The sequence below is a fragment of the Salvelinus fontinalis genome, chromosome 24 (genome assembly GCF_029448725.1).
Source record: "Salvelinus fontinalis isolate EN_2023a chromosome 24, ASM2944872v1, whole genome shotgun sequence".
Classification (NCBI taxonomy): domain Eukaryota; kingdom Metazoa; phylum Chordata; class Actinopteri; order Salmoniformes; family Salmonidae; genus Salvelinus; species Salvelinus fontinalis.
In genome coordinates, this window is record NC_074688.1 from 29,663,080 (window position 1) to 29,687,963 (window position 24,884).

Here is a 24,884-nt window from a genome sequence, read left to right on the forward strand (position 1 = left end):
GTGTGTTATACATACAATACATCATCATTACCCTTACTGTATTATTTATTCTATGGGTCAAACATATCTGAACAGTGACCTTGGAAAAACAAGATTGGTATGTGGTTGTCCCACCTAGCTATTTTAAGATTAATGCACTAACTGCAAGTCGCTCTGGATATGAGCGTCTGCTAAATGATTGAAATGTAAATGTGTATCTGGTCCTCTGATTTCTCAATAAAACTAAACACAGTATATGCAGTATATTTGTTATTTTCAAATATTTATCTGGAGTTTGTTAGGACATAATAAGAGCTCCAAATTAGGCAACAGGTTCTTCTTGTGTCCCAGGTAGTTGACTTTCTGGTATGACTCAACATTTCTTAGGAATACCAAAGCTGGTCATCTGTCAGATAGCTGGCACACAGATATCATGTTACATAGAACAGTTGTCCCTCAGAAAACATGACATGCATCCAGATCTCAGGCAGAATATAGTTTGAGATCTGTATTTCCTTCGATTTCTCTCTCAAAATGTCAAACAATCCCCAAGCTTGTATGTACCCTAAAGGGCTTATTTTCCATTAGCGATGTACAGTATGTAAGGGTGCCAGGTAAGGGTACCTTTTACATATTTACATCCAGTGTATCGATCCAGACAGTTTAGCATTTCATTCCAGACAGTTTAGCATTCCATTTAAGTAAGGTTTTCAAACTAATGACCTTCTGTTTTTCTAAATTATATAATAATAATAATTTATAAAGTGTTTTTCACTATAAAATTGTAATCTCAAAGTGCAGAAAATAATAAATGTACTAAAAAATGAGTACAAAACATATATAACCAAATCATGAAAGCAACAATCAAAGTCTAGAAGGAAAGATAAAGGCTTATGGAGATGAGTCTTAAGGCCTGCTTTAAAAGGCCCCAACAGTCTGAGCAACCCTGAGATAAATAAATGGCCCTCCATTGTGTTTATACAGGTTCTGGTGGTATGAAGGAGCTTGGCATGGCTTAAATTTAGGGTACATGGAGGTCCATAGGGGAAGAGTAGGTCTTACAGGTAGGCGAGTCCGATTCCATTCAGGGATTTGTAGACAAGGAAGTGCATTTTAAAGTAAATTCTTTGAGGGACATATAGTCAATGGAGATCAGAAAGTGAATAAAAGGTAAATGACAATTTTATACAAATCAGCAAATGTTTTACAAGTCTGATTTTCACCATCCTCGCCCCCATTCATTATTGCACCTATAAGTAAACAAAACACAAGTCAACATCACAAAAATCTAACAATCAGGACAGAAAAGGTCAGACTAATGTTTAGCTTATGTTTTAGGGTACAGACCTACAGGTAGTATGTTTTTACAAGCCTGTCTGATTTTAGCCATCCTAACTCCAAACACAATACAATCCTAACTCCAAACACAATATGATTTAAAAGTGGCTGGCACATGAGATAGTACACCGACAAAATGGTGTGTACATTTGGAACATTTTTCATAGGGCTATCAAATCTACTCTGGACCAGATTTAAGAAATAGCTGAAGGAGAAGTTGAGCAGCAAGGCCAGACTCTCTGTCTGGTCTCGATGGAAGATTTCAAACAAATAGTCACAATCTTAATATAAGAGAACACGATAGTAATAAAGGTACAGGGACACTCATAACAATACCACAGAGTCCATAGATGTTATTAACTGTCGTGTCTGAAGTTGAACAGGCAAGTTTTACTACCAAGTAGTTGTCACAATACACTTTGTCTATGACGTTTCCACACAATCGCAAACGAATGGTTAAAGACAGTGTTTTGATGCTTTTAGCAAAAGAGTACAACTATATTAGACAAATTAAAATACACACCTTGTTGGGTGTCATTATGTTGTTATACTGTAGTGGAGAACATATGGCAAGGTACCTGTCAAAGGACATCACTGCTAAATTGCTGAATTAAATAGTTCCTTATGTTTATATGCAGAATATCTGTAGGTAACAGCACACAGTGGAAACTGTATGGTCATCTGAAACCAAATGAGTCATGAGAGCAGGAAACAAACCAGTGCTCCCATACAAGTCATTTACAAACAAACTGCACAGAAACAGATACATTAGTTCATGAAGGCTTCTTCCACAATAAACACTGTGTTCGCAGAAACTATGGAGACGTATAACACAGATATTATAATGAAATAAAAGTACTTTAAGACACTGTGTAACGTTTCTCTTCCTCTTCGTCTGAGGAGTATGAAGGATCGGACCAATATGTATGTTCTGTGTCAGTGGACTATTCCACACTAAACTACTATCACATCACCAACCTTTTATACCTTTTAAAGGAAGAAAAACCCCAGTATACAGCAGTGTGTTTACTTGAACTCCAATGACACAAATAATTACATTGTCATGATGTGACTCTCAGCCTACAGGGGGGGGGGTTAGGTAAGTGCTTAGGCAAATTATTGTTTGATGGAGATTACTGACATGTCTGGGCAGGTGATTGACAAGGTTAACAATTCTGTGATTGTATTTGACCATATGAAAAACAGCTACTGTGTAACTTACATAATACAGTATAGGTTAAATGGAATTCATCCATCAATGCTTAATCTTGAGAACACTACACAGAAAGATTGCTGAACCTTTTCCTAGCTTTTAGTTGTCCTGAATGGTTGATGCACTTTAGTTTTCTCAAGATTAAGTGTAGAACTTTATATCAACTACAAATGTATCAAAATACACATTTTACATTTAATAACAAAATATATACTAAATTTAATAAATTGTTTTTCTCCCACTGTAAAATTAGTCAAATAAAAAAATGTATCCTCCAAAATTTACAAATATCTTGTTCTGTGTTGCAATGACAATCTTTTGTGTTCTATCTCCATAGTTGATTGAATTTACAGCAGGTGAAATAATCAAAAGATACAGATAGTATCTCCCCAATTTGGTGTGATATGACTCAATATCAAATCTGCTGTGGAACAGCTCAAATGAACAACCAAGTATTACGTTTTAAAAAGTTATTACATTTGAGACACATGTTGTCATCACTTTAGTTTGTCCAGATTTGGTTACATTTAGGCAAAATGCAATGATTATGGTGTAGGAATAGATTCTAATAATCTTTATAGTTGAGGTGTATATGTTAACGTACAAGATATCTGAAAATGCCAATTTCCATATTGAATAGTTGTGACAATGATTTTTAATGACACACAGTTCAAGCCAAAGTTTAACATTTTGGTTGAAAAGGTCTCTATTTTCTATTCTCCTAGCAGATAGATCAAGCTTGAGAAGCCAACACCATTTTACATATTCTTGACCTTATCATCATTTTCACTCTCAGGTCACAGGTCAACATAGTATGATCAACAATATGTGTTTGTAGTATCTTTCCGGTGCAGCAAACTTCTTGTCAGGCAAAGTTCAATATTGTTGCATCATTCACATCAGACCAGTCTGAAGGGAGGCTATTAAGCCTAATGCCACTCTAAACCTCCCTGGGACTAACCCTGCAATTGGCCTAACGAGAGGCAAGAGACAGTAACAAGGCCTACCTTTGTTGTTGTTTCAGTCTCTCTGATCTCACAGGTAGGTGTTGCTATAAGGTTTTCAAGGGAATTGAGAGATACAGTGGACTAATGACCTGTTTTCTGAAGACTGACGGCCAAACAAATACAGTAAACATGTTTTCCTGCTCAATTGACCAGCTTCTACATACCCCAAGGCATTAGGATAATGGACAGGCATCCAAGTCGTTACTTAACATCCCAATGTCTCTACGTTTCTATGTGGTATGCACTTTATGTTATATCTCAAACACACAATATTACATATAATGTTTTACCTTCCCTTGAAGAAATTCCCTATAAATAGAGTGCATTTCAAAACACTGAAATCCCAAATGAGTTATCTTTGTAATGATTGCAATTTCCAGCAAGACTAAAACAAGTGGCCATCTGTCAAGTTGCAGGCATAAGGGTATTGTGTTTCAGTCATCCCTAAGCCTAATATTAGTCAGGCCTGTGTACTACAGGTGTAGGATCTTAAGGTATATGAAAAATAAACATTGACAAATTATTTAATAAAATAATGAATTTGGCCTTTATTACTACAGCTCATCGATACGCAATTAATAACAGATTCGTAAATGTCAATAAAGACAATCCAAAAATAAATCACAACGAATACGTTTTTGAAGTGTTAGGCATATATCTAAGAGATATAAGAAAGCTAAGGAAATATTTGTGTTTTTTTGGAAACATATTTAACCCCTTATTTTTGTTGGCACAAAACTACCTCCGTACTTAAACATTGTTTGTATGGGTTACCTTCAGATGAGTCCTGTGACACTGAGCAAAACAGAGAATACCATCGAGTTTGTGAGAGTCTCCCCTTTCCATAGTGGGGTCATAAATGTGTTAGTAGATAGGTCAAACGGCTCGGGGGGTACAGAAATAAGTTGGCACATCAGAGTTATCGACTTCAGACGAGTTCCGTGACACTTGTGGGTACATTCAAAGATATACATTTTGCTCATCAGTGCCCCCTCAAAATTTTGGGGAGCATGATGCCCCTGGCTGGATGTGTTGTGCCAATCAAGAGGTCATCGGCCATGAGGCCTGTGAACAGTCCGCTGGGGGGTAGATGGTACTTTGTTACAAAGACCAGATTTGATATGCTCTGACAATATTTTACAGTGCATTTTGCAATTGAAATGTTTTTCATAACATTTTATTTAAGAATTAATTAATGCAAAAACTAGCTACTACCAAAGTCTAGCCCTTTAAGACTGCTTGAGCTGAGCAGTGATAAAACATTTTTTGTCTGAGATCTGTGCATTTTTTGGAAAGCCTTTAAAGACAAAAAATGTTTTAATAATGTGGTCCAAATTTCCAATTAGGAAAATGGCCATGCTCTAAACAAGTTCTGTTCAAAATGGAGCAAGGTGCCAAAACAAATGGTGTTAAACTCCTCCCAGGAGATAGTGTTTGTGCTGCATGGACTGAACGTGACATATTTATGTAACCGGTGTGAAATGGCTAGCTAGTTAGCGGTGGTGCGCGCTAATAGCGTTTCAATCGGTAACGTCACTCACTTTGAGATCTTGAAGTAGTGGTTCCCCTTGCTCTGCAAGGGCCGCGGCTTTTGTGGAGCGAAGGGTAACGATGCTTTGTGGATGACTGTTGTTGATGTGTGCAGAGGGTCCCTGGTTGACGCCCGGGTCGGGGCGAGGGGACGGACTAAAGTTATACTGTTACATTTACTTTGGATTGACTCTCACTCTATACCTCTTCACCATTTCTGTCAATCTGACACTGATCATTACCATTTTTCTGTAGAAAATGTAGCACGAACCTATGTATTTATTCCTCTGTAATCTGTGTATTAATGGTATCTATGGCGCTTCAGCTTTCTACCCGACGATACTTTATGACCTTTCATTTGAATCTCATGTGATAACATACATTGGCTGTATGACCCAGATATGTGTCATCTACTCCTATACTTTCTGTGAATTCACCAGCTGGCATATGACAGGTATGTTGCAAGCCATTACAATACCACTCTATCATGACTACTCTAAAAGTGTGGACTGCTTCTTGTAATGTGGCTTTTCTAATGGCTAGAAAGTAGCATTGGGATGGGACTAACAGCTAGGTTACCGCTCTGTGGCGTCTACATCGGTAAACTCTACTGCTCAAACTGGGAGGTCGTGAAGCTCTCATACGTGGACACCACTTTGACCAACCTCCGCTGCTTCATTGTCACGTTATCTCACGTCTCTCAAACAGTACTCATTCTTATTTCTTATCCATTCCCGGGCGAAGAGGAGGAAGTTCATGCAGACCTCATCTAATCACGCTGACTAATTTCACCATATCCATCACCTTGGATGTGATTTACGCTCGCTACGGCAGCGACACCAGCCTGCTGCCCCTGAGGAATATCATGGCGGTGGAGTTCCTAGTTTTGCCTCCTCTTGTGAACCTTATCATATTCGGAATGAAACTCAGATTCGGAATAAAGTTGTATAGATGTTCAACCGTAAAATTCCTGTCCTACGCTAAATGTATTGTAGTGATGCACTTGTGTTTATCAACATATTTTTCTTGTTGATCTAAAATGTGCAATATACTGTATTTTACGTGAATCTATATTAACAATTTGTATGTGTAATTAGGACATTAGGAAGGAAAAGGTGCAACTCGCTCACAATTAAAATCTTGGTACCTTATCTAAATATTAAAATCATGATGTTTTAGCCATCAATGGCCTTCGTCAGAATAATTTTTCATGGATATCCTGTGGAAAAACTTTGACCCTCTCATTTGTTGTTAATGACAGATTCAGGGGTTTGGCTTACGCTGGCCAACTAAGTGAAAATAGCTGTATATAGCAGTATATAGCATATAAACGTCCCTTTTTCAGGACACTGTCTTACAAAGATAATTCGTAAAAATCCAAATAACTTTACAGATCTTCATTGTAAAGGGCTTCAACACTGTTTCCCATGTTTGTCCAATGAACCATAAACAATTAATGAACATGCACCTGTAGAACAGTCGTTAAGACACTAACAGCTTACAGACGGTAGGCATTTAAGGTCACAGTTATGAAAACTTAGGACACTATAAAGGCCTTTCTACTGACTCTGAAAAACACCAAAAGAAAGATGCCCAGGGTCCCTGCTCATCTGTGTGAACGTACCTTAGGCATGCTGCAAGGAGGCATGACAACTGCAGATATGGCCAGGGCAATAAATTGCAATGTCCGTACTGTGAGATACCTAAGAATGCTCTACAGGGAGGCTGGACTGAGGGCTTGTAGGCATGTTGTAAGGCAGGTCCTCACCAGACATCACCGACAACAACGTCACCTATGGGCACAAAACCACTGTCGCTAGGACCAGACAGGATCAACGCAATGCGTTACAGGGAAGACATCCTCCTCCCTCATGTGGTACCCTTCCTGCAGGCTCATTCTGACATGACCCTCCAGCATGACAATGCCACCAGCCATACTGCTCGTTCTGTGTGTGATTTCCTGCAAGACAGGAATGTCAGTGTTCTGCCATGGCCAGCGAAGAGCCCGGATCTCAAACCCATTGAGCACATCTGGGACCTATTGGATCGGAGGGTGAGGGCTAGGGCCATTCCCCCCAGAAATGTCCGGGAACTTGCAGGTTCCTTGGTGGAAGAGTGAGAGTGTAACATGTTAAGTTTGCTGAAATGAAATTAATGAAATAACAGATATGGAATCCTTAACTTAGTGTTCTTGAGCACAGGGACCATGGTGGTCTGAGGGAAACATGTTGGAATTACAAACTCAGACAGGGAGAGGTTGAAAATGTCAATGAAGACACTTTCCATTTGGTCAGTGCATGCTCAGAGTACACGTCCTGGTAATCTGTCTGGCCCTGCGTCCTTGTGAATGTTGACATGTTTAAAGGTCTTATTCTTATTGGCTGCGGAGAGCGTGATCACACAGTCGTCCAGAACAGCTGATGCTCTCATGCATGTTTCAGTGTTACTTGCTTCGAAGCGAGCATAGAAGTAATGTAGCTCTTCTGGTAGGCTTATGTCACTAGGCAGCTCTCGGCTGTGCTTCCCTTTGTAGTCCGTAATAGTTTGCAAGCCCTGCCACATCAAATAAGTGTCGGAGCCAGTGTCGTACGATTCGATCTTAGTCCTGTATTGACGCTTTGCCTGTTTGATGGTTCAGATATCACATGAAAACACATAAGGCATGTTCCCCAGTGATGAGGGGGCCCGAGTGAAAAGGTTTGGGAACCACAGCTCTACTGTATAACAATATTACAAAAACTAAAATCATTAGTGTCTTAATTCTGCTGTCCTGGTTGTATTATTTTTCATGGATGTCATCGTTATATCCCTAAGTTTGCGGTAATGTTATAGACAGAGTGTATTGTGATAACTAGTTGGTAGTCAAGCTTGCTAGTTAAAATACTACACGAAAATATCATATGGGGTCTTGTTGTAACTGTGCTTTCTTTGGCATGTACTATATTTCCTAACATATACTCATATGTAAGAATACTAGAAATATGTTTGTCTTCAAAAGAGACTAAACAGAAAGTGTTTAACACTTGTATACCACATATAGCCTCTTTGCTGAACTTCTCCTTTGACTGTTTATTTGTGATTCTACAAGGCAGACATGATACTGCACATTGCCCTCCTATACTTTTAAATCCTATTATGTACGGCATTAGGATCATTAAAACCAGGCAGGCTTGTAAAAAGGAACTAGGCCTTAACCTATTTTTGTAATATTGAATTTAGTTTTAAATTCTAATTCATCTTATCAATAATTTTATGATATTCTGATAGCATCTCTTCAGTTTTTTTTAATTCATTTTGGAAAGAGTAGGGTTAATACTGAAGCAAAAATATCAGGGGTTTTCTTTGGTAGTCTTTGGGTAGAAAAATCCAGCTAGTTCAGCCAGCCATTGCCTAGGCCGTCAGAAGCTGGGTAACAGGTAGCCTAGGAGTTAACTTTTACTGCCTCAGAAACCCGGATCCGGGATCCCCCCCCACCCCCCCACACTGATTAGCATCGCTAGCATAGCGTCACATTTAAATAGTAGCATCTAAATATCATTAAATCACAAGTCCAAGACACCAGATGAAAGATACAGATCTTGTGAATAAAGTCACCATTTCAGATTTTTAAAATGTTTTACAGGGAAGACAAAATATGTAAATCTATTAGCTAACCATGTTAGCAAAAGACACCCTTTTTCTTTGTCCACCATTTTTTCTCAACACCAGTAGCTATCACCAATTCGGCTAAACTAAGATATTGATAGCCACTAACCAAGAAAAAACCTCATCAGATGACAGTCTGATAACATATTTATGGTATAGGATAGGTTTTGTTAGAAAAATGTGCATATTTCAGGTATAAATCATAGTTTGCCATTGCAGCCACCAACACAAATCTCACCAAAGCGACTAGAATTACTACAGAGAGCAACGTGTATGACCAATTTACTCATCATAAAACATTTCATAAAAATAGACAAAGCATAGCAATGGAAAGACACAGATCTTGTGATTTCAGACAACATTTCAGATTTTCTAAGCGTTTTACAGCGAAAACACAATAAATCGATAAGTTAGCATACCACATGTGCAAACGTCACCCCAGCATGAATTCAAGCCAAAGGGAGCGATATCGTTATCATCGCCAAAAGATATAAATTTTTTCACTAACCTTTTCAGAATTCTTCCGATGACACTCCTGTAACATCATATTACAACATACATATATTGTTTGTTCGAAAATGTGCATATTTAGCCATAAAAAAACGTGGTTATACAATGAAAATAGTAGCAAATCAAGCCTGAACATGTCGGACGCCATCTTTCATAGTGATCTAGTTTAATCGAAAGCTAATCATATACTTGACTAAAAAATACAGGGTTGACAGGAATCGAAAGACAAATTAGTTCTTAATGCAATCGCTGATTTACATTTCTAAAATTATCCTTACTGTGCAATACAGGGTTCGCCAAGCGAAGCTATAGCAAACAAAATGGCGGATTATGCGTTTAAAATATTTAGACAGAACAACGATTTATCATATTAAATATTTCTTACTATGAGGTGATTTTCCATCAGATTCTTGGGCAATGCATCCTTTCTTGGGTCTAATCTTCTTTTGGTCGAAAGATGTCCTCTGTCCGTCGAAATGACCACTAACGTTCGACCGGGACCCCGAAACGTGCCCGGTGCTTGAAAGTGCATAACAAAGCAATGCCTCAAAATTGCACTAAACGGATCTAAATTGCTATAAAACGGTTCAAATTAACTACGTTATGATGTTTCTAACTCCTATATCGAATTAAATTACAGACAGATACATTTCACGTTGATAACCGAGCCTCTGAAAATGGCATCCCGAGGTCCTCTTCTGCGTAATGGCAAGAGTCGAAAGGGGGGCTACCCTCACTCCTTGGCCTTTTATAACCTCTGAGAGCTACGCAGAAAGCCCATTCCACTTCTCATTGGTTACTGACATCCAGGGGAAGGCGGGTGCAGTTCATGTCGTTCCATAGGATATACACAGACTTTCAAAACTGATCTGAAAACAGAGCTTCGCTCTCAGACCATCGCAGTACCTGTCATGGATTTCGCTGTAGAAAGAGTTCTGGGTCACCCACAGACAAAATTCCAACGGCTATAGAAACTAGAGAGTGTTTTCTATCCAATAGAATTAATAATATGCATATTGTACGATCAAGAATTGAGCACGAGACAGTTTAATTTGGCGACACCCAGAAATAAAAAATGCTAATTGCGCCACCTATTGACAATTAAGAGTGAGTCAGTAACCGATAGGTCACTGATTCGAATCCTTGGGCTGGTAAGGTGCAAAAATCTCCCATTCAATGCAGTTCACCCCCGACAACAACTGCTCCCTGGGCGCTGATGATGTAGATTCAGAGAGGTTGGGTTAAATGCGGAAGATAGAATTTGGTTGAATGCATTCAGTTGTGAACTGACTAGGTATCCCCTTTCCCTGTCATTCAACTGTATTAGAGCAAAATTGTGGAGTGATAATGGAATGAACCAACCACATTTTGACTTGCAATGAGTGGTACTGTACAAAAAAAATAAGTGACTTATCTAGGTACGTGTAACGCACGTCGTCGGGAGAAGGAGAAGAGGACCAAGGTGCAGCGTGTTCATATTTTTTTATAAAAATACGCAACACTTGACAAAACAACAAACACGACAAACAAACAGTTCTGAAATGTGAAAACAAACACTAAACAGGAAACAACCACCCACAAACACAGGTGGGAACAGGCTACCTAAGTATGATTCTCAATCAGAGACAACGATAGATAGCTGCCTCTGATTGAGAACCATACCAGGCCAAACTCACAGAAATACAAAACAAGGACAACATAGAACACCAGACATAGAATACCCACCCAAACTCACGCCCTGACCAACCAAAATAGAGACATAAAAAGGATCTCTAGGGTCAGGGCGTGACAGTCCGTCACTACTGAGTGCGCAAGAGTAAAGAATCAGAGGCAATAGCAAGCAGTAATCTTCCCATGCTAGTAGCTAGCGTGTGTTTTAATAGTGTGACAATGGCGACGACAACTGCATCAGCAGCAGATGTTATCAACTTCAAGGTGGATGATGTTGTAATCTTTATTATATATATTTTTTTAAACTTTTAAACGTACAATCCACCTGCAGTGAAGCTTGTCAACATTTACATTACATTTTAGTCATCTAGCAGATGCGCCCTTCCAGTGGACCCACAGGAGCAACCAGCCCAGGCATTGGATGTAACAACCTTTTTTGTGTCATTGTGTCACGTTCCTGACCTTGTTTTCCTTTTGTATAGTTGTGTTTAGTGGGTCAGGACGTGAGCTGGGTGGGCAGTCTGTGTTGTTTGTTCTATGTTAAGTGTCAGGTTTAATTGACCTTGTATGGCTCTCAATCAGAGGCAGGTGTTTTACGTTTTCCTCTGATTGAGAACCATACATAGGTAGGTTGTTTCACATTGTTTGTTGTGGGTGGTTGTCTTCCGTGTTTGTGTTTGTGCACCACACGGGACTGTTTCGTTTGTGTAGTCTGTACCTGTTCATGCGTTCTTCGTGTTTATGTAAGTTCTCTAGTTCAGGTCTGTCTACATCGTTTATTTGTTTTGTAGTTTGTTGAAGTATTTTCGTGTTTCGTTTTTACTTTAATAAATATCATTATGTCTACATATAACGAAGCTGCGCTTTGGTCCAATCCCTACTCCTCCTCTTCTTCCGAGGAGGACAACCGTTACACATTGATGATTTTTGTTTTTTGTATTTTTTAACCATCATTTTATGGAGCAACTTCACTCTCACTCATCTTCAGTTCCAGATTCCAACCCTCGGTTTCCATCATCCCATCCCACCTATCTATGCCGGGCATGCCCTTCGAATTTCAGCTCATTAAGTGAAGCTATGGTGTCTGTTATGTTTCTTGATTTTTTTGGTTTGATTAAACATAGGCTATTGAAAAATCTTTGTTCCCTCTGAAGGCTAGGCTGAATAGTCTCGGTTCGCCACTGCGTTTTTAGGACATTCTTGGGACATTGTGTCATTGTCCCCTGGATCTTTTTTTATAGTTCCCAGTTTTTCACTTGACGGTAGAAAAGAAACATCCCCCCCCCCACCCCCCCCGCAAAAAAATAGATATCCAGGGCATGCATACCCTTGTTTCATTACACATCACCCCTTGCTACTGTTGTCAAGCCCATCAAGTCCCTGATTTGTGAACCACTGATCCATTCACAGCTCTTTGTCTTTTGCAATGTTAGGGAAACCCCCCTACCCAGTGCTTTTAAAACATACCATATTTTTTCAACTAACATATTTGACATACTGTAAATGATTACATTGTGCATGTTCATTCATACAGTAATTACTATTCAAATATGTCCTCACCTGGGACTTGAACTCTCAACCTCTTCCTGAATAGCATTCCGATATTCCTGCATAGCATTCCCCTATTCCTGCTATGCCACCGTGTCTGTCAATGACTGATTTCACTTTTATTCCTACACTTTACACTTCAAAGTAAATCTCAGCTCTGTTAAAAATACAATCAAGTAAACTATTATACTTGTAGTGATTCTGGAGTACGATTAAAACCAAATAATATGCCCCACCAACATTAGACAACTATACTGAAAACCTAAACTCAAATAGTTTAAATAAGAAAATGAAATCAATGATAAGAGAATAGTCGGATAAACTGAATGTCAACCACCGGTCCTGGCAACCCACCTAAAGATGGCAACCATCATTGCGCACACTTGCGCCCCATCGTTAAGCACACCTGGACTTCATCACCACCCTGATTTCTCTCCCTTCATATAGCCCTCAGCAGCCTCAGTCAGTATGAGTCTCCTGTTTTGTATTTTCTAAATATTTATTATTCTTAAACTCAGCTTCTGCACCTGCTTCCTGACTCCCTGCGTGAACATTACAGAATACTGCCTCAGATATTATGGAAGCAGCAGAAGATTACACCATCTTCCAGACGGTCGAGGAACAGGGTCCTCTACTCCACCAACACCACGACTGGCTGGCTCTAATGTGTACGACCATGAAGGAGGTTCTCCACTTGCTCGACACCACCAGCGAGGTTCTCCATACCTCTCATGGAGGGCCTCCTACCACGGGTCATCACAGTGAGCCAGTCCCCCAGTCTAACCAGTCATCCACCTAGGTCTATTCCGCCTATCAGATGGGAGCCCCCACCACAGAGAGGTCAAAGGTTGCCATAGTAATTTCTCTGCTAACCGGACAGGTGTTGGACTGGGCAACGGCCAACTCCAGCAAGGTGCTCAGACTGCTGCGGAGTACTCCTCACCTTTCGGACTGTAGCAGCCTCCAGCGGAAGGAATTAACATGTGCTTCGCACTCTATTCAGCAGACAACATATCCTTGGACATTCTCATCACAATGGCCATTTATCTTAACCTTCTTCGGGTGCGCCGGTGTCGACCTCGCCACTCACCTCCCTCCTTTGGCTGTCCTGAGGCAGAGCCTGAACCCATGGCAGTAGCGTTCGCCAGAGACAGCTAGCACTCTGTCCCTATTGTGGCCAGGAGCGGCACCAGCTTCAGTTGTATCCGGTGCCTCCTAACCCTGGGGTCCACTAGAGTAGAGTGGCGGCCCTGTGACCTTCCGTATCCCAAGGTAGGTGTGAGTAATCCATTATCATCACCAACTTTAAACATCAACTATCTGAGCAGCTAACCGATCGCTGCAGCTGTACATAGTCCATCTGTAAATAGCCCACCCAGACCCACTCATACTGTTTTATTTGATTTACTTTTCTGCTCTTTTGCACACCAGTATCTCTACACATCATCATCTGCTCATTTATCACTCCAGTGTTAATCTGCTAAATTGTAATTATTCGCTCCTATGGCCTATTTATTGCCTACCTCCTCATGCCTTTTGCACACACCACACTGTATATAGACTTTCTTTGTTCTACTGTGTCATTGACTTGTTTATTGTGTTGTTGGCTTGTTTATTGTTTACTCCATGTGTAACTCTGTGTTGTTGTCTGTGTCACACTGCTTTGCTTTATCTTGGCCAGGTCGCAGTTGTAAATGAGAACTTGTTCTCAACTAGCCTAACTGGTTAAATAAAGGTGAAAAAATAAAATAATTGTTTTCCGCCAAACTCTTGCTGGTTCCCATTTCACTGCTGGCTGTCCCTGAAGTGTTGTCTCTACAACTCTAGAGGACTTTATCGACCAGGCCCTTGCCTCCTCCCTGAATTTAAATTCATAACCCCTCTCCTTTTCCTGTCCAAGCTCTGGATATGTGACCATTGGGATCCGGCACAATTATGTCACAGTACCCCCTCACCCTCACAGTGGGACGCAAGCACCAGGAAAGCCTTCACTTCATCACCACCCATACACAGTCATCCTGAGCCTCCCGTGCCTCCAACTTCATAACCCTACCATCTCCTGGTCAAAGATGAGAATCACCGCCCGGGGACCAGGATGCCAGACGACCTGCTTTACCACACCTGCTTTACCGTGGTTCCACGGCAGTGGAGGTTCCTGTGAGTGTCCTCCAGCCTATCAATCGGTCCTCCAGTACCGTTGGACCCGTGTTTTGGGACTTAGATGTGGACATCCGTCAGGCTCTGGAAGGAACCTGCTCCTGCCACCTACCCTCCAGAGCGCATCTATGTCCCCACAGGGGAGAGAGATCGGTTGTTGACCTGGGTAAACACATCCCTCGCTGCTGGACACCCAGGTATCACCCCGCACCATCTAATCCATCTCCGATAAATACTGGTGGCCCACCTTGGCACAGGACATCGCCCACTATGTCAACTCATGTTCGTTATGTATTCAATGACCATCTGGAGGACATCATTTCTGTCTGTGGTCCCCAATTCATGTTGAGGGTCTGGAAAGCCTTTATGGAGAAGCTGGGGGCCACAGTAAGCCTCACATCCAGGTACCGGCCTCAGTCTAACAGGCAGGTGGAGAAGACCAACCAAGAGCTGGGGAGGTTGTTGAGGAATCACTGCCAGGACAGGTAGGGTGAGATGCCCCAGTTATTTCCCTGGGTGGATTACGCACAGAACTCACTTCGTCACACCTACACCGGGTTGACTTCCTTCCAGTGTGTTCTGGGATATTATCTGGCCTTGGCTCTGAGGACTCTGAGTCAGACCGCGGCCCCTGCAGTCGATGAGTGGTACCGGCGAGCAGAGGTGTGGAACGTCGCTCACATGAGGCTCCAGCCCGCCGTCAGAAGGATCTGGTGGACCGCCACCGCAGTGAGGCATTTTTGGTTACGTTCAGTACACTTCTCCTGTTTTGTACTTTTTTCATGTATATTATTATTAAACTCACCTTCTGTATCCGCTTCCTGACTCTCCGGGTATATGTTATACAGATAACTAAAATTACTTTGGAGCTGGCACTGTTTTGCTGCACAGAGATGTATTATAGGTAATGGATGTGCAGAGGGGGGACTTCTGAAATTCAACAGACTTTGTGGCAAAGCAGAAACATCAGTATACCCCAAGTTCAAATCCCAGGTGGGGTCATGATGAAAAGTCAGTACCAAGTAATCCTGTCAAAGATTTGAAAATTATTTTTAGCTGACCAACGTACCACTTACCTGAACAACCATACCATTGATTTTATAATGGTTTATGGACACCTGGGAGCATCTCGTGGCAAAAACCTCAAGGGGACCATGACAACTTCCCAAGAAAGTCTTAAATATACTCAGGGACATCCTTGGGACAATCCGGGAACTAGAACTCCAGGGAACCATCCCAAAAACATCCCCGGGACAAACCGGGAGCTAGACAACCTTAAGCAGCCCATGACAACACGTCCTGACAACTTTAGATTACCATTTTGTGACATTCCAGGGATGTCCTAACTTATTTTTGTTTGCAGGGACGTGTAGAACACTAGTAACCTGCCTAAATGACTACCGACCCGTAGCAGTGTTTTGAAAGGCTGGTCATGGCTCACAACACCATTATCCCAGAAACCCTAGATTCACTGCAATTTGCATACTGCCCTAACAGATCGACAGATGATGCAATCTCTATTGCACTCCATACTGCCCTTTAACACCTGGACAAAAGCAACACCTATGTAAGAATGCTATTCATTGACTACAGTCCAGAGTTCAAAGCCATATTGCCCTCAAAACTCATCAAAAAGCTAAGGACCCTGGGACTAAACACCTCCCTCTGAAACTGGACTTCCTGACGGGCCGGCACCAGGTGGTAAAGGTAGGTAATAGCACATCTGCCACATTGATCCTCAACACGGGCCCTTCAGGAGTGTGTGCTCAGTCCACTCCTGTACTCCCTGTTCACTCAGGACTGCACGGCCTGGAACAACTCCAACACCATCAAGTTTACCGATGACACAACAGTGGTGGGACTGATCACAGACAACAACGAGACAACCTATAGGGAGGAGGTCAGAGATCTGGCCAGGTGGTGCCAGAACATCAACCTCTCCCTCAACGTGATCAAGACAAAGGAGATGATTGTGTACTACAGGAAAAGCAGGACCGAGCAATCCCCCATTCTCATTGACGGGGCTGTAGTGGAGCAGGTTGAGAGCTTCAAGTTCCTTGGTGTCCACATCACCAACAAACTAACATGGTCCAAGCACACCAAGACAGTAGTGAAGAGGGCACGACAAAACCTATTCCCCCTCAGGAGACTGAAAAGATTTTGCATGCGTCCTCAGATCCTCAAAAGGTTCTACAGCTGCACCATTGAGAGAATCCTCACTGGTTGCATCACTGCCTGGTATGACAACTGATTGGCCTCCGACCGCAAGGCACTACAGAGGGTAGTACGTACGTCCCAGTACATCACCGGGGTCAAGCTTCCTGTCATCTATAACAGGCGATGTCAGAGGAAGGTCCAAAAATCGTCAGACTCCAGCCACCCTAGTCATAGACTGTTCTCTCTGCTACCGCATGGCAAGCGGTACCGGAGCACCAAATCTAGGTCCAAGAGGCTTCTAAACAGCTTCTACCTCCAAGCCAAAAGACTCCTGAACATCTAATCAAATGGCTACTCTACGCTGCTACTCTGTTATTATCTATGCATAGTCACTTTAATAACTCTACCTACATGCACATATTACCTCCTTTACCTCGACTAACCGGTTCCCCCGCACATTGACTCTGTACCGGTACCCCCTGTATATAGTCTCACTATTGTTATTTTACTTCTGCTCTTTAATTACTTGTGCCTCTTATTTCTTATTCTTTTATTTTTTTTTAACTACATTGTTGGTTTGGGGCTCGTAAGTAAGCATTTCACTGTTATATTCGGCGCATGTGACTCATACAATTTGATTTGATCACACAATGTCCTAATGACTCAAATTTAAGTGGCGAGAAATTGTTCCTCAGAAATTGCATCTCAGTGACATCATAGTAACTTAGAGGGAACTAGACAAGTCCCGAGAACAATCTGAAAACGACGATCATGCAACATCTCCTTGTGGTCATTGAATGCCTCATCGATAACGTCCGACACATAACTTCCGACCGCAAGGCACTACCCTCTGTAATGCCTTGCGGTCGGAGGCCAAGCAGTTGCCATAACAGGCAGTAATGCAACCAATCCCATGTGAGCATACACTATGGTATATCCTGTTTGGGCTGCAGGGGCAGTATTGAGTAGCCAGATAAAAGGTGCCCATTTCAAACGGCCTCATACTCAATTCTTGCTCGTACAATATGCATATTTTTATTACTATTGGATAGAAAACACTCTCTAGTTTCTAAAACCGTTTGAATTATATCTGTGAGTGAAACAGAACTCATTCTGCAGCAAACTTCCTGACAGGAAGTGGAAAGTCTGAAATTGAGGCTTGGTTCCAGGGGCTGCCTATTAAATCCCTTGTTATTTATTAGTTTAGATGCACTTCATACGTCTTCCACTAGATGTCGACAAGGAGTGAGAGAAGAAATGGACTGTGTAACTGGATCTGGACTCGAATTACAGCTCAGACTTGGCTAGTGCGCTTGCTAAATCGAGAGGGAAAGTGGCCGTTCTAAATCCAAACAACGACTGTTCTGGACAAAGGACCCCTTGTCCAACATTCTGATGAAAGATCAGCAAAAGTAAGAAACATTTTATGATGCTGTTTCATATATCTGTCGTGCATGTGAACTAGTCGTCGGCGCCCAACGTTTGGGTACTCTAGCTATACCGAAGTGGATGTCGTAATGAAGTTATTTTTTAGAATTCTAACACTGCAATTTCATTAAGAACTAATGGATCTATCATTTCCTATACAACATGTATTTTTTTGTTATGTTTATGAATAGTCATTTGGTCAGAATATGTGTGTCAGAAAAAGTGTCAGAAAAAAATCCGGACATTGTGGGACAAAATAGCTACGTTAGCAGAATGTATAACCACTGATTTCAGCTCTAAATATGCACATTTTCGAACAAAACATAAGTGTATGTATAACCTGATGTTATAGGACTGTCATCTGATGAAGAATATCAAGGTTAGTCAAAAATTATATATCTTTTGCTTGTTTGTTACGATCGCTAACCTTTTGCTACTGGGAAATGGCATGTCTTTCTTGCTATTGTGGTAAGCTAATAAAACGCCATATTGTGTTTTTGCTGTAAAACACTTAATAAATTGGAAATATTGGATGGAATCACAAGATGCCTGTCTTTCATTTGCTGTACACTATGTATTTTTCAGAAATGTTTTATGATGAGTAATTAGGTATTTGACGTTGGTGTCTGTAATTATTATGGCTGCTTTCGGGGCAATTTCTGATTGTAGCTGCAATGTAAACTATGATTTATATCTGAAATATGCAAATTTTTCGAACAAAACAGATTTATTGAATAACATGTTATAAGACTGTCATCTGATGAAGTTGTTTGTTGGTTAGTTTGGTTGGTTCTTGGTTAGTTAGGTTGGCTTTGTGCATTATACCTGTGCTGTGAAAAATGTCTGTGCTTTTTTTGTATTTGGTGGTGAGCTAACAAATATACGTGCTGTTTTCGCTGTAAAACATTTTAAAAATGGGACATGTTGGCTGGATTCACAAGATGTGTACCTTTCATTTGCTGTATTGGACTTGTTATTGTGTGAAAGTTAAATATTTTAAAAAATATATATTTTGAATTTCGCGCCCTGCACTTGAAGTGGCTGTTGTCATAAGTGTACCGACGCCGGGCTGCAGCCATAAGAAGATATTTAGAGGCTAACGGGACAAGTTATTGAAGCAGTCTCCTCTGTCAAGATAGAAGACATTTCATGGATACAAGTTTTATTTTTTTATTTCACACCTCAGAAGTCTGATCATGCACTGGTAATTTTGGGAAATAAGATTTTTAGGGAGGATGTGAATTAGTTTTGTTTAAACTATTGTGTTTAGTCTGAGCCTAAACAGAATCAAATGATTCACACTTGAATTCATTTACCTGCATACACACTGAAACCTTGTAAGGACTAAGAATTGCTGCATTGACCAGAGGAAGAAAATGAACAAAAGCTATGGAGAACTCAACCCAAGTTAAGCTATTTTATCTCTTTGGCTTACAAGAGACATTTAACAACAAATCAGTATATTTTCTCTTGTCTCTTATCACATACCTTCTCATCATCACTGTGAATCTGACTCTGATCCTAACAATCATTCAGGTGAAAGGCCTCCATGAGCCCATGTATATCTTTCTGTGTAGTTTATGTGTCAATGGATTGTATGGAACTGCTGGTTTCTACCCCAAGATCTTACTGGACCTTCAGTCAGATGTTCAGGTGATATCTTATGGTGACTGTTTGACTCAAGCCTATGTAATATACACATCTGTCATGTGTGAAATGTCTACTCTAACAGTGATGTCTTACGACAGGTATGTGGCAATATGCAGACCACTACTATACCATACCATTGTGACATATTTAACTGTTAGAAAGTTACTCTTATTTTCTTGGTGTTATCCTTTATTTATGATACTCATAGCAGTTAGTTTAGCCATCAGAATTCCTTTGTGTGGATCTCGTATTGATAAGATCCTCTGTGACATTCCGTCTATACTGAAACATGCATGTTTACCCATTACCATTAATCAGATGTTGAACAAAGTTGTGATATTGGTTCATGTTTTAGAGATACTTTTCATTGTATTTTCTTACTGTCAGATTGTAAGGACTTGTGTAAAGTCAGCTAAGGGAAGGATTAAGTTCACACAGACATGTGTGCCACATTTAATAACAATGGTTATTTCCGTCACAGTGACCCTGTTTGATACTTTGCAAGGGTGGAATATTGTAAATATTACTCTAAATATGCGTAACGCAATGGCTGTACAATTCCTTATTATACCACCTGTCTTAAACCCTGTCATATATGGACTTAACCTCCAGCAGATTCGAAGGGCAGTTTTTAGAAAGTGTAATGCACATAAAATCATTGATATGAAACGTTAGTTACATGATCTTACACAACAGGCAGACTTCCTCATATCAGAAGTCAACAAAAATAACGGTAAATTCTGCCAAAACTGGTGCAATGTAAAATGGCTCCCTATTTCTTGATACCTTTCGCAAGTGGCGCAACTTTGGTTTTAGAAGTGTAGGGGGGGGAGGCCCCCCCCCTACTTTTCTGGGGCATCTAATGCTAATTTCCTGCATTTCTACTAGTGCTGTACACAACAACAAAAAAATCTTGGTCAACCAAGCGTAGTCTTTTCTTTCGACCAATCAATCTGTGTAGATTTTAAAACATGTAATTTTCCATATATAGACACATCTGATGTGCCTATTTATCTTACCATTTCTACCAACCTGTGAGACAGCTTTGATTTTCATAGGCACATATCGTGGAACACTTTGTATCACAAAATAATTGTCTGTGGTTAATCTACATTCTAAAATATGAATCTAAATGAAAATGACACAAATCTAAAATTAACTTTTATTGCCACTGCCAACTATGTAAAAAATGCCTACATAAAGCCAACACATAAAAATATTGCAGCCTGCAGGCAGAAAAATATCCTGGTAAATAAAAATATCCTATAAATTGCATTGGCTACGCATGACCTGTCTTCAACGAACTCTAACACTGTATCAACTGGGTCAGGTATTTTATGATGTTTCCACTGGATCAGAGCATTACATTTTTCCCTTTCATGCCAAGTCGTTATGGAAAGGGAGAGAGATGGAAATATTGTTCATTGTTCATTTCCATGAGCATAGCTATCAGCTGTATGTACAATAGTGAAGTCCTTCGTCTCTTCCCCCGTTCTTTCTTACATGCCCCTTCCTTTTCATTTTTGTAACAAGCTTTCATATCGGGTTAATAATCAATGTGTAAGCTATCCTGTTTGTGTGTTTATGTAGTTAGTGAGTAAATAAATAAATTAAGCCAATTTGTATATCGTTGATTCATCATTTATGCTAGGGTTCGTGCATATTTGAAGTCAACGACGTTCAGAATGAGACTGAAGTTAAATAAGAAATAATGAATTGACTGTGACTGATGTAAGAGATCTCTAAGAGTGAATTCGGAAAATGGTAACTCGTTAAATAAACTTTTACCGTGGTGCCCAAGATTACTACTTAATTAATTCTTATATGGTTAATTTAATTGGGTAATAATGAAACGTAGTTAATTGATTTTATAAAATAACAGTCAAACACATTAATGACAGCAAAGACACAACATTGACACGAGAGTTTCAAACATAAAACTATGAATAAATTGACAAAACTCGTAAATGGAATGGAATAAACCAAAACTTGTTTCTCACAAGTGGATCATAGGTTGTGAGTTCTGCAAAACACATGGCCACTCGGACATTGAGAACGGTAAATTACTGTAATAATAATATATTCAATGAATAATAAGAAATGACTGTAACCAAATAAACATTGCAGATTAGCAATTATGGGAATTGACAGTAAATGTAGGCTACTACTAGTGATATTTATAATGGGTAATTGATAAACATAGCAAACAATGCACACAATGAAGTTATGAAACAATGAATACCCATGACATGGTGGGAGAGAGCTCATTCTGGAGAGAGACGTGCCCTGTGCGTCTGAGCCACAATCCCCATGTTCTTGGACAGTGGCATCCCTGCGGCCTCCTCATTGAGACAGGCGCGAATCAGTGTTTCATGTACCATGAAAAATATATATTTGTGAATATTTGACAAAAATACATTTAATGTCTTCAATATAGACCCCTTTTGTCATGCAATATTCCATAAGGCACCCAGAATGTGGGGGTTCACGTCCCCCCCCCCCCCCCCCATCCCCAGTGAAAGTTGCGCCCCTGTCTATTGCCATAGTCTGTGATTTACAAATATTACAAGAATAGAGTAATTGTAGCAGACTTCCAGAGCAGGAAAACACTTGAAGGCATCCCAAATGGCACCCTATTCCCAGTATAGTTCACTACTTTTGAACAGAGCCAAAGTAGTGCACTATTAAGTTTATAGGGTGAAATTGATAGAACAAATTTGTGACTCCTTATGCAGTTAAGAATTTTCTAAAGAAGAATAACAATATGGAAAGCTACTCTTTCAATATATATTATTCCCACTGGGTGCTTTATTCTTAATTCTGTCAAAAAATAATGTCAATAATGCTTGTTTACACAAATCCCAATTTTTTATATATTTTTTTAAATAACTTGTGATAATGCATCTTTGTGCTTACACTGAGGAGGCTTGGTTATATCTCAAAATAAATGGATATACAAACACTTTGATGTAATAAGATTAATATGCATGAAGAAAGTATGGTTGAATGTAGGCTACACATTTAGAGTGATATAACATGCATAAACAAGATACAAGAAATACTGGACAGAAATATCACATTGTGAATTTCTATTTAATTTAATCACTAATTTTTTTTAAATAAAAGTTTAAAATATATATTATATATTCATATTCTGACAGTTGAAAATGATGTATTTTTACTGTTTTATGATGGTATGAATGATTGTTTTAGCAATGGCACAAATTAGGCTATGCAAAGCTTCAGGCAGTAAATCAAATGATTTAGACTTGTCATTGGACAAACCTTGCATCTTGAGTTGGATTGACTAGCCAACCATTGATTATAGCTTTGTTAGCCCTTCCCTTTCTGATGTAGTGGTAATGTTATGATTTTTTCTAGTAGCTTAAATAACAGGATGGAAAACAGCCTACTAAACAGAGATATATTATTGCAGTATTGGGTTCAACAGAAGTGCAAAGATCAATAAGAGACACCTCAAACTAGTTTATTTCAGTGGCAGGGATAGCTATGTTTGTTTTGCAACAATGTTTGCTTTGCAACAATAGACTAGCACACACAAGTGCAAGTAAAATTAAAAGGTTTTCCAATTCTCTGCATTGAGTTTCTTGTTAAAGTTACATATTTTGTAGTAATTCACTTGTATTCAGCCACCCCTGGGTGATCTATTGTATTCAGCCACCCCTGGGTGATCTAGCCTTGAATGGATAGATCCTCGATCAAAGACTTCATTCTATATGTAAAATGTTAACCTGCCATGCAAGTTCACCAAGTTTGAAAATGTAACTTTATTTTCATGGGGTACTGCGGCGTTGAGAAAATAAGATCTACCACAAAGTTATTGTGAAGTATAGTATAGTATAAAGATAGCACAAAATAACATGGCAGATCTGCTTCTAGCGCCTAAGCAACTTTGCAGTATTTTTTTGTGTGTTATTTCTTACATTATTGGTGTTATTACATACAGCCAGAAATAACTTTTGTATTTCAGAGTGGCGGTAACTCACCAACTGTCACGCCCTGGCCTTAGTATTCTTTGTTTTCTTAATTATTTTAGTTAGGTCAGGGTGTGACATGGGGAATGTATGTGTTTTTGCAGTGTCTAGGGTGGTTGTAAAGTTTAGGGGGTTTATTAGAGTAGTTGGGTGTATGTTTAGTATAGAAGTCTAGCTGTGTCTATGGTTGAGTGTAGGTATCTAGGAAAGTCTATGGTTGCCTGAATTGGGTCTCAATTAGAGACAGCTGGTTATCGTTGTCTCTGATTGGGAGCCATATTTAAGGCAACCATAGGCTTTAGCTGTTTGTGGGGAATTGTCTATGTTGAACGTAAGTAGCTTGTGTGTGCACTTTCGTTTGTAGCTTCACGGATGTTTGTTGTTTTTGTATAGTTTGTATAAGTGTTTCGTTTTGTGTTCATCTTCAAAATAAAGAGAAGATTTATTTTGAACATGCTGCGCCTTGGTCCACATTCTCTAAAGAAGACGATCGTGACACCAACATTATGACCAGGAATATGACTTTCCTGAATCGGATTCTTTGTTCGTACCCCCCAGGGCAATTGAACTTGTCTCAGAGGCTGACCCAAGACGCCGCCGGCGGAGAAGAGTTATTCGGAGTGGATTTGTAATCCGACTCAGGAGGCTTGCGCACCATCAGCTGCTTCCGAGTGTATTACTTACAAGTGTTAAGTCTCTGGACATTAAAACTTCTTGCCACTAGGGGGGTGCCATTTCGACATAGCACAAATGTGTACCCAATGTAAACGGCCTCGTTCTCAATTCTTGCTCGTACAATATGCATATTATTCTTACTATTGGATAGAAAACACTCTCTAGTTTCTAAAACCGTTGGAATTATGTCTGTGGGTGAAACAGAACTCTCTCTGCAGCAAAATCCATGACAGGAACTGCGAAGGTCTGAAAACTAGGCTCTGCTCTCGGATCAGTTTAAAGATCTGTGTGTATCCTATGGGTCGACATGAACTGCACCCGCCTTCCCCTGGATGTCAGTAACCAATGAGAAGTGGAATGGACTTTCTGCGTAGTTCCCAG

The 24,884-nt window shown here is 40.1% G+C and overlaps 1 protein-coding gene and 2 pseudogenes across 1 annotated transcript; 2 read left to right on the plus strand and 1 right to left on the minus strand.

The window, feature by feature from the left end:
* Window positions 1-1,393: 1,393 nt before the first annotated feature.
* Window positions 1,394-2,382, minus strand: LOC129822521 (olfactory receptor 4E2-like; annotated as a pseudogene).
* A 2,165-nt stretch (window positions 2,383-4,547) lies between these two features.
* Window positions 4,548-13,240, plus strand: LOC129822522 (olfactory receptor 4E1-like; annotated as a pseudogene).
* Window positions 13,241-19,572: 6,332 nt separating this feature from the next.
* On the plus strand, window positions 19,573-24,460 carry LOC129822523 (olfactory receptor 4N5-like). The gene is made up of 2 exons (XM_055880833.1): window positions 19,573-20,128; window positions 24,387-24,460. Exons 1-2 carry the CDS (start codon window positions 19,573-19,575, stop codon window positions 24,458-24,460), a joined length of 630 nt encoding a protein of 209 aa, XP_055736808.1.
* The last annotated feature ends 424 nt before the right edge of the window (window positions 24,461-24,884 follow it).